The sequence below is a fragment of the Natrix helvetica genome (genome assembly GCF_964273705.1).
Source record: "Natrix helvetica genome assembly, chromosome: 10".
Lineage (NCBI taxonomy): Eukaryota > Metazoa > Chordata > Lepidosauria > Squamata > Natricidae > Natrix > Natrix helvetica.
In genome coordinates, this window is record NC_138561.1 from 15764743 (window position 1) to 15775482 (window position 10740).

General features: G+C 41.9%; 1 protein-coding gene across 1 annotated transcript in view; it reads right to left on the reverse strand.

Annotated features, from left to right (window-relative positions):
• Positions 1-706: 706 nt before the first annotated feature.
• URI1 (URI1 prefoldin like chaperone) overlaps positions 707-10740 on the reverse strand; it is a 44377-nt gene continuing 34343 nt past the window's right edge. The window contains exons 5-11 of the mRNA XM_081963231.1: positions 10572-10663; positions 9380-9440; positions 8808-8985; positions 7340-7607; positions 5628-5770; positions 2239-2503; positions 707-1606 (exon numbers count right to left, since the gene is read on the reverse strand). Of these exons, the coding sequence (XP_081819357.1) occupies positions 1418-1606; positions 2239-2503; positions 5628-5770; positions 7340-7607; positions 8808-8985; positions 9380-9440; positions 10572-10663 (1196 nt within the window). The 3' untranslated portion in view covers positions 707-1417. The remainder of the gene's footprint in view (positions 1607-2238; positions 2504-5627; positions 5771-7339; positions 7608-8807; positions 8986-9379; positions 9441-10571; positions 10664-10740) is intronic.

The window sequence follows — 10740 nt, forward strand, 5'->3', positions numbered from 1 at the left end:
TGGTGCTCCATCGAAATACTAATTATATTGATTCTACTTAGCTTTTCAAGATCAGCTACGGTCAAGTAGATGCTGTCCACTGTAGGCTTATTCGTGTCACAAGATCTTTGTATGCATCTTGTAGCCATCCTAAAGACTTTAGAACAACAATAAAAAGCCAATCTACTTAGCTTGCACTAAGAGTGGTATTTTTGCAAACGCATACTGAGAATTCTTCGGGAATATCTAGTGCCCCCTGTCATCAACACACAGTAGTTCCAAACCAGAGGGGAAAAGCTGCACGACATTCCTTTAGAAAAGTCATCAAACGTTTTGATTTATGACTGTGGGTTAAATGAATCTTCTTACCAGCCTTTCATCTCGTCTCCTGTATGCTCCTCTTCAGTGCTTTAGCTGGAAGCCAGCTTCTCTGCAGCCATGCTCCCTCCCCTACTCAATTCAGAGGGTAAATCTCCGACCTGCGAGGGACTGTTGCCTCCCTCTGGGTCTGATGAGACGCTGCCCCTTCTTCGCCCCCCCCCCCACTCCAGGGGGGTTGTAGTCCAAAAAGGATCTTGGAGTAGGTTTGTCAGACAGGGCTCATGTGAGGCTCTTGAGAGCTCACCCCCCCCCGCCCCCCACGTCTGTCCAGCTGGAGAGCTTCCGGTCGAACCCAATGTTTCCAGAAGCTTCCACGTGAGAAGGTTGCGTCCCTTGAGGAAAAAAACCATCTCCACTTCTCTTCGGTTTTTACTCGAAAAGTTTAATTTTACAAAATACAATATTTTTTTTCCCCCTTTCAAAAGAAAACATCCCTGCAAAATTCATGAACGCGGCGTTCTGTTTCATAGATTCTATACAACTAAATCATCAGAGGTTTCCTACTGGCGGGAAAGAAATGATTTGTCATCAGACACCTAAAAGCAAACCTTTCAAAAACAATAAGGGATATGAGGGGGGCGGGGGAGAAAAGAAAGCCTTAAAACATTATAAAGCGAGCCTTGAAATCGAACGGTTGGTTCTACCTGAAAGTTTTAAAAAAAGCTTCTTTCAAGTAGCCCAAATGGTATAATTTTTTTTAAAAACTTCACGACTGGTACAAAAACGGCTTGCGTTTAGCTTCGAATGCGGCACAACCCAAAAAAAAAGCTTCATGAGAATTATTCTTTTGAAAATTATTCCATGTGCTGTTATCGTAAGGCAAACATGTATAAAGGTGCTAACTGCACACGGGGAGATGAAGAACATGAGGAGGTTCCTGAAATGCTTCTTCACAGATTTGTTTCTTTAAAAAAAAAAAAAAGGAATATCAACAGGAGTTCCTAAGGATGAACGATACGAAGTCAAAGCAATCTGCCATCTTACTAGCTAGATACAAACCGTTCCTTGCCACTCGCTTTGGTGAAAACGAACACGGTCCACTCTTTTTAGGTGGGCCCTAGCTTTTCTGCTGCATTCGGGCAGCTTTGAATTTGGAAACCCTCTTTGTCGTTTCTTCTGAAGCTTCGCAGAGAATCTCCTCGGATTTCCGCTCCAAAATGGTGGGCAGGACCGGATGAGCAATGACTGGGTGTGGGATTGTGGAGGGCGACAAAGGTTCCTTCTCGACAACCATCCCTGAGAAAGCCTACAAGAAAAAGAAGACATGCCTGGAATAATGTTATCAATGCTAAATTATTGATTTGGTTTTTTATCATATTTTTCGGAGTACAAGACCTTTTTCCCTCAAAAAAGAGGCTGAAAATCAGGGCGCATCTTATACACTGAATACAGCATTTTTGGCCTCCCGAAACCCCGCCCCCTTCACCAAAATGGCCGTGCAGAGCCTTTAGGAGGCTTTCAGAGTGCTCCTGGGGGCTGTGGAGGGCACAAATGAGTGAAAAACGGGCCGTTTTTTGCTCAATTTTGCCCCAGCCCCCAGGAGCACTCTACAAGCTTCCTAAAGGCTATGCATGTCCTTTTTTTGACAAAAAACGGTCCCATTTTTGTGAAAAACAGGCCGTTTTTGGGAGGTCTGCAGAGTGCAAAAACTTTTTTGTTTTTAATTAAGAAGGGGGGGGGGGAATCTGCCATTACAGAGATCAAAGATGACGGCCTCCAATCTAAAAGTGCTGCTGCTTTGTCTTTAAACATTTTTATAAACAACTCAAGGCGACGAGCATACCTAATGTTCTTTCTTCCTTCGGTTTTCCCCACAAGGACAATCCTGTGAGGAGGGTTGGGCTGAGGGAGAGAGAGTGACTGGGGCCTTCTCTTTACCTCATACATTCCTGACAAGGGAGGTGCTTTTCTAGAAAGGGGATTCTGCTCCCGCTGTTCTTCCTCCTCCTCTTCCAAGATGCCCTCGCTGTTGTCGCTGTGGGTCGAGTCCTCATAGCTCAGGCTCCTCAGAATTCCTCGCCTGTCGTCAAACTCAGTGGTGCTGCTCTCGCTGGTATCGCTGCAAACGCTGTTCTCCCGGCTCCGAGACTTCAAAATTGATTTACGAGGGACATATTCTCCATTCACAACATCAACAAAGACTCTGCAAAGGACAAATGTTAGCTTTAATAAAGTATTTGGAAGGAGCGGGGAGAGAAAGCGTATGACAAATTCACCATAATTTCATTCCATCTTGGGGACAAATTAATTACATTATGACTTTACCTGCTCCTCCTTTATCCTTTTTTTTTAAAGATACTCAAGATCGGTGGATGCTACTGGGCAAACCAAATGTTGTTCTGCCAGTGGTGGGATTCAAATAATTTAACAACTGGGTCTCTGCCTTAATTATTTCTTCCAACAAGCAGTTCACCAAACTGCTCAGAAAGTTAACAACCAATTCTCCCGAAGTGGTGCAAACTGGCTGAATCTCACCACTGGTTCTGCCTCTCCTACCGAAATGAAATTCAGTGGTGAAAAAAGTAAGCTTCTACATTTAGGCAACTAAAAACAAATGTACAGGTACACTATAGGTGGCACCTCTCTCAATAGTAGTAACTGTGAGAGAGATCTTGTGAGTCCTAGTGAGCAATCACTGAAATAAGGGCCAGCCATATGCTGCAATTGCCAAAAAAGTGAATACAATTCTAGGCTGTATTAACAGAGGGATAGAATCAAGATCATGTAAAGTGTTAATACCACTTTATAATGTCCTCGTAAGGCCACACTTCACTTCTGGTTGTCACAATGTGAAAAAAAAAAGATGTGGAGACTCTAGAAAGAGTGCAGAGAAGAGCAATGAAGATGATTAGGGGACTGGAGGCTAAAACATATAAAGAACGGTTCCTGGAATTGGGTATGTCTAGTTTAATGAAAAGAAGGACTAGGGGAGACATGATAGCAGAGTTCCAATATCTCAGGGGTTGCCACAAAGAAGAGGGGGTCAACCTGTTCTCCAAAGCACCTGAAGGCAGGACAAGAAGCAACAGATGGAAACTAATCATGGAGAGAAACAACTTAGAACTGAGGAGGAATTTCCTGACAATTAGAAAAATTAATCTGTGGAACAACTTGCCTTGAGAAGTTGTGGAAGAGATTGGACAACCATTTGTCTGAAATGGTCTAGGGTTTCCTGCCTGAGCAAGGGGGTTGGATTAAAAGACCTCCAAGGTCCTCAGCTCTAATACCAGCATTGGGCTAGAAGGAAAGGCTTCACCCCAAGGTTTGGCAGTAAACATCACCTCCACAAAATTGAACCTCTTATTCAGGAGTTACTCAGCCTAAAGACTCTCTTACTTGACTTGGCTAGATCCGATATCAGCCATAAAATGAAGCCGTAAAAATAAATGATTTGTCCTCTGCATATAAATAAGTCAGCATTGTTATTCTTTAAAGTTGATAATTTACACTCTGTGCTTCATACTTCAACTCCAGTCATTCCCCTCCCACGTTTCTAAGTCGCTGGTTTGCGAATGACCCTGGGCAACGAGTCATGTGTGCATAAGTCATTGATAGCTTGGATTCTTACTGGGTATCATCTCACTAGATCCAGCCCTTACAGATACTAAGACAGGCCTATGAATGTGAGAATGGAACATGGCATCTGACCGATTCCATGTTACATTTCAAGCTAGCTTTCTGCCCCCCCATAAAGATTATCCCTAACATGCGCTCCAACTATCTTAATTTACTGTTCAATTGAGAAACGATTCTTTAAAAAGCTGCAGGAAATATTGCGAACATGGATTCCTAACTGGAAAATTGAGAAATCATCCTGAGGACCCACAGTCTCTGTATGATTTTTAACGCTCTTAATATCCTGACTATCCCTTGCTTTAAGTTCCAAACAGGCAGTGGCTGAGTTCTCTTAATAATCTGCATTTTAAAATATTAAAGCAATACTTGTTAAATGTCCCCTAAACTGGCAGGCAAATAACATGAACCAGGGTTATACATTGTTTTTCCAAGTCCCTTTATGTCATTTCATTGGAACATTTATAGGCTAAATAACTTTGCAGCATGAAAACCACAAAACAGATAGGCCTAAAAGATGTTAAAGGTGCAAGAAGACACTACCGATTAATCCATCCTCAATTTCTGACCCACAATGAGTCTAGAATTTCTGTTGCGGAGCAAATGAGTCACGCCTGATTTTATTATCTTCTTTTTGCCGCAGTTGTTAAGCAAAACATCACACTTGTTGAATGACTCGTGCGGTCATTAAGCAAATCTTGCTTTCCCCACTGACTTTGCTGGTCAGAAGTCGGTTGGGAAGTTGGAAATGGCGATCACGTGACCCTGGGAATGTTGCAAATGCAAGCTGGTTGCCAAGCACCCAAATTTTGATCACATGATTGGGGGGGGAGGGGGAGGATGCTATGATGGTTACAAAATGCAAGGACCAGTTGTCACATTTGACTGACACATCTGTCAGTTCTACAGTGGAATTCTTGAGTCTGTCATCTGCACCTCCATAACTGTCTGGTTTGGTTCTGCAACCCAACAAGACAGACACAGGCTTTGATGGATAATTAGAACTGCAGAAAAAACGATTCCTACCAACCTGCCTTCCATCGAAATCCTGTATACTGCACAAGTCAAAAAGAGGGCAGTGAAAATATCTACAGACCCCTCGCACCCTGGACATAAATTGTTTCAACGCCCACCCTCAAAACAAGGCTACACACCAGAAGAACTAGACACAAGGACAGTTATTTCCTGAATGCCATCACTCTGCTTAACAACTAATTCCCACAACATTGTCATATAATTTACTAAGGCTGTATTACTATTATTCTCCTCTTCCTTCCTAATATCTGTCTCTTCCCACTTATGACTATAACCATGTTGCTTGTATTGTTCAATTTATATTGTTTTATTTGTTTCCTAGTATGAATTGTTAGCTTACTAGTAACCTTGACTATCACTAAGTGTTGCATCTTTTTATTCTTGATAAATGTATTTTATTCTCCTTATGTACACGGAGAGCCTATGCACCAAAAACAAATTCCTTGGGTGTCCAATCACACTTGGCCAATAAAGAATTCTATTCTATTCGATTCTATTATTTTTTTCAGTCTGAAGTTTACAACTTCAAGCAATCACTAAATAAATGATTATAAATCAAGGACTTCCCGTGGACACATCATTTCAACTCAGTTAAGATTAGCTGCAAATACACACAACATACATCCTTTGCAGGAAGTTAATGTACACCATGTTCATACCGATAAATATCCGCTGGCGTTTTAATATTTGGCAGTTCGGTCGTCCCGTGTCCATTTCCGTTGCTGTTCTTCCGTTTCCGTTTTGCTTCTTCTTTCTTTTCACTGAATTTTAAAGTAGTATTTTTTCCGGTGTTTATTCGTACCTGATGTCAAAAAGTAACAGCAGTTGTGAGCATTCATTAAGGGAACAGCGCAAAAGTAAAATATTATTCTCCCACCAGATGAAGAAAAGAAAATCAAAAGGAACATAATATCAAAAGTTGCCTGGTTCATGCCAGCCAATGTTGGAATAAACGTGGTTTATTGAACGCGCAAAGGGCTGTGTTCATGTGACACACTTAAGTCATACCAACCACACCACAATTGTGGCTCTGTGTGATATGTCACTACATCCGTGAAGTTGTACAGTGGTTTTTTTTTTCTACAATCTTTCCTTTAACTCAGCTATAAGAAGTTAAGAGAATTTTGCTTTCATTTCTAAGAAGCTACGGTTTGTAGTTATGTGGAAACCTGGAACTGTAGTTGTCTAAAAGAAAGAAGTCAGCATTAGGAGGTAATTGTCTGAGGCCGACTCATTTTCTTAATTAAAAAATGGACACAATTTGTCCAGGATCATGTATAACACTACACTACAATGAGTTGAGCATGGAAAGGAAAGCTGATTATGATCTCCTTGTAAGCTTGTCAAAGTAAGAAAGTTCTTGAATTCAACTCTTATGCATAGTATGTAGCGTTAAACCACAGTTCAGTGTTTTATATTTGCAACCAATGTTGCAAGTATATTTGATTTATAGGATGGTTTGAATCTAACTAATTATGGCCAGGTCAGTAAACTACAGTTCTTTCAAAAATGGCTTAGTTCAGGAGTTCTCAAAGTTTGTAAAACCACCATCGGCTAAAAAGATAAATGAATTTCTGTGAACTGCCTCATGAATAAAACTAATGAGTTCACTGGGGTTAGAGCTGGGCAAGAAATAAATACATCACTTACTAAAAGATATGCAACTTCTATCATACTTTCCTGACAGGCTTACTTTTCTCCCCGCTATAGATAGATTGGTCACGTTTAGTTTTTCTCTTACCGCTCAATAAAAACGTCTCCATTTGGAAAGGCTTAAAACTGAAAACAACTGATATACATTCCAAGCTTGGTTAATATATACACTCCTATAGTTACTCTGATGTTGACAGATATATTACTACACACACACACCAGCAATCACCAGCCAGCAGGAAAACATCAAGCAACCGTAAGGCTCCATTATAGCTTCCGCAAACTGGCAGTATAACTCCAGATACACCGGAGGAACAATTTCAAAAGTTCTCACTTTTCATGGTCAAAGGTCTGCAATTCTTGGAAGTCCAGATCCAACATATCTGAAGGACACCGAGCTAGGGAAGGCTCCTTCACAACACATCTTCTTGACAATACAAGCTCTTTTAGGTTCCATGTGTTGGATCTGGAGTTCCAAAAATTTGTAACTGAGAATTCTTGGAGGTCCAGGTCCAACATATCTGAAGGGCATCGAGCTAGGGAAGGCTCCTTCACAACACATCTTCTTGACAATACAAGCTCTTTTAGGTTCCATGTGTTGGACCTGGAGTTCCAAAAATTTGTAACTGAGAATTCTTGGAGGTCCAGGTCCAACATATCTGAAGGGCATCGAGCTAGGGAAGGCTCCTTCACAACACATCTTCTTGACGATACATACCCTTTTAGGTTCCACAGTGTGGGAGAAATATATTGTCGGCACAGCATTCTCACAAATGGCGAAATCATCTTCATCGTCGCTGCCGTAATGATTGGGGCCATTAACTTGACTTCCGAATGATTCAAAGTTGGTTACGTCCTTCTGAAAGTTGCCCTGAGTGTTAGGTTTTTCTTCCTTCTGAAGAACATCTGGGTGTAACTTTCTGTCTTCTCTATCTTCTTCAGAGGAAGAGGCACCTTCTGCCTTTACATTGCTAGTCTCAGAAATCCTGGAGAAAGAATGAGCAGGGAGGGGAAAAAAAATAAATGAAAGATTGATTTTAAGTCCTAAGATAAAACAGGCGATGATCTGTATGTCTTGCTCTGTTTTTAGGCTGTGGTGGGTTTTTTTTGTGTGTCAAATAATAATTAAATCAGACTAATGATTTTAAATTCTTTAGGATCCTCTAGCACCATAAGAAAGGTCCTATACTGCTAAATCAGACCAGCATACAATCATTTCCTTCAATGGGAAGATTGGACCTTTCCAAAAACCCTTCTCCTCCTGCCATTCATTAGAAGCCGAGATCGTCAATGCCTTCTAAATTGGCAGGTTACTTGCAAACATCATAACCAACCATCGCTGCCTTCGTTCTTTTTCCCAAGACAGTCATTCCTGAAATATTTTGAGTGAACTGGCCGGTCATAGCAGTTTCCCCACATTTTTAAGATAACCATGCTCCTCCCTTTGCAGAACTACAAATCCCAACGTTCCCTAGGAAGAATGAAGCCGAGAATAATGTGCTTCAAGTGTTGATTGTGTCACTCCTTGATACAAGGTTGAAATTGCCCTATCAAGTAGTGAGGAGAATGTGTATTTTCCCATGTAGTATGGCCACAGTATTATTATCTATCCTTATTATCTTCTTTACTCTCTCCCCCCCACTTATTGGTATGATGATGATATGATGATGATGATGATGATGTTACACTGTTGCTTTTGATATATACCGAGAGCTTCTGCACCGGAGACAAATTCCTTGTGTGTCTAATCACACATGGCCAAATTAAGTATTCTATTCTATTCTATTCTATTCTATTCTATTCTATTCTATTCTATGCTATGCTATTCTATTCCATTCCACTCCACTCCACTCTATTTCATCCCATCCCAACTCATTCTATTTTCTATTCTATTCTCTCCTCTCTTATTCTTTCCCATTCCTTATTCTACTCTACTCTTATTTCCTATTCCTTATTCTATTCCTTATTCTATTCTACTCTACTCTACTCTATTTTTCTCTACTCTACTCCATGCCATGCTACGCTACGCTACTCAAGTTAAAGCACATTATTCCTTTCTCCATTCTTATTAGGATCTAAGGGTTCCCACTTGCTTTAGTGCAAAGAGGAAACCCATTCACAGCTTAGCTTCTCTTCTAAATAGCCTCCCTTCTTCTGGAAACTCCAACCGTCCATGCTTAAAGTACCTGCTGAGTCCACTCAGGATTTGCTCTTGTCTTTCCAGTTCATCAAGTCGGGCCCAAAGGTCCTCTTCTGATCTTAAGTCCCCATTGGGTTTTTTATCCGTTCCGTTCTCGTCGACATTCCCCTCAAAAGCACAGATTTTTGGTTTTGAATGAGGTCTGTGAGCAGTTCTGTGCTTTCCTAGAGAATGAAATAAGTGCTTTGTTGTGATGTTTGCTTTGGTAAACACAATTACCAGACAATTCAAAGGTTTTATGAAAGCTTTCGTGTAGCTCTGCTTGTAAACCAGAGATGCGATAGCAAACAAATAAGGGGTTGCTATTATCCAAATAGGAAACCTGGTATTATTTTCAAAGAACAGTAACTTGAGACAATGGGGAGGGGATTCAGTGCCGTCCATTATTAATCACAAGATGCTGCCTTCTTCTGGATCAAGCAAAAGAGAGCCAGTTTGGCCTGGAGGTTAAGTCATCAGATTAGAAAGCAGGAGACGGGGAGTTCTAGTCCCGCCTTAGGCATGAAAGCCGATTGGGTGACTTTGAGCCAATCACCAGGAGAGAGAAATAATGCTTACCTTTCATTTCAGCCTCCCCACTTTCTGCGATTTCTCTGATATCAACCACATCGCCTGCTGCCTGGTAGGAAAAATAAATAAATTAGTTTAGTTTACAAGATGACCATTGGATGCCTTATGGGCAATTATCAGAAGTCCGGGGGCTCTTTTAAACTGGTTCAGGCATCAGGCACACATATTAAAGGAAACTTCAGGAACTGTTTGTAACGGGATACAGGGTGAATTGATTTATTTCGAGCTTATATATCCTTTGTTCCTTCTTTTTAAACGATGCAGTTCTGAGCCTTAAAAGAAGGGTCTCTCTGGGATGCACGCTAACCTTATGGCTTGTCCAAAACACGTCCCCAATTTCTGGCCCTTGTACCTAATAAAGAATGTTAGGGAAGAGACGTCCCGTTGATATAATTATGTTCTCTGAACTTCCGCATTTTTGGGACTATAAGACGCTCCAAACTGTAAGACACAGCTAGCTCTTGGGGAGGAAAACAAGAAAAAAAAATCTGCCTCTGCCTCCCAGCAATTTACCACCTTGCAGCAAACAGCACAGCCTGATTTAGCCCAAGCAGCTGATTGGCGGTCGGATCAGTCTCCCAGAATACTGCCTATCAGCTGTTCCAAACTGTGAGGATCGCCACCACCTATCGCTGCTGTCGCCACCTATCACAGCTGCTGCCTTTCGCCGCCTCCACGCGATCCATTTTCGGCCTCCACGCATCTTGTTTTTGGCCCATTCCAGGCGGCAGGGATCGCCGCTATCCTGGCCCTCTGGAACAGGCCAAAAACAGGATGCCCAGAGGCCGAAAATGGGGCACACTGAGGCGAAAAATGGGGCGCACCGAGGCAGCGATAGGCAGCAGCAGCGATGGGCAGTGGCGATCCTCACAGCCTGGAGCAGCTGATAGGCGGTATTCCAGGAGGCCGATCCAACCGCCATTCAGTTGCTTGTGCTAAATCAGGCTGTGCTGCTTGCTGCAAGGAGATAACCAGGCTGTTTGCTGCAAGGAGGTAAATTGCTGGGAGGCAGAGGCCGAAAGATGGGGGCCAGCGGGTGGGCAGGGTTTCGGCAACATTCGCTGTGTAAGACACACAGACATTTCCACCCACTTTTTGGAGGAGAAAAAGTACATCTTATACACCGAAAAATACGGTACTTCTAAAATGCCCCTTGGGCACGGAAAAATATATTTCTTACATCACTCATTTTCTGCAAATCTTCGGTGAATTCAGCTCTGGATTCGAAATTCTTCATTACTTTCCCCAAATCATCCAGCATTTTTCTTACACCTGAAATAACAAAAAAGAGGGCAAAATAATGTGACAGTAATTTCACAGCAAAAAGGAATGTAAGTATATTTACAGGA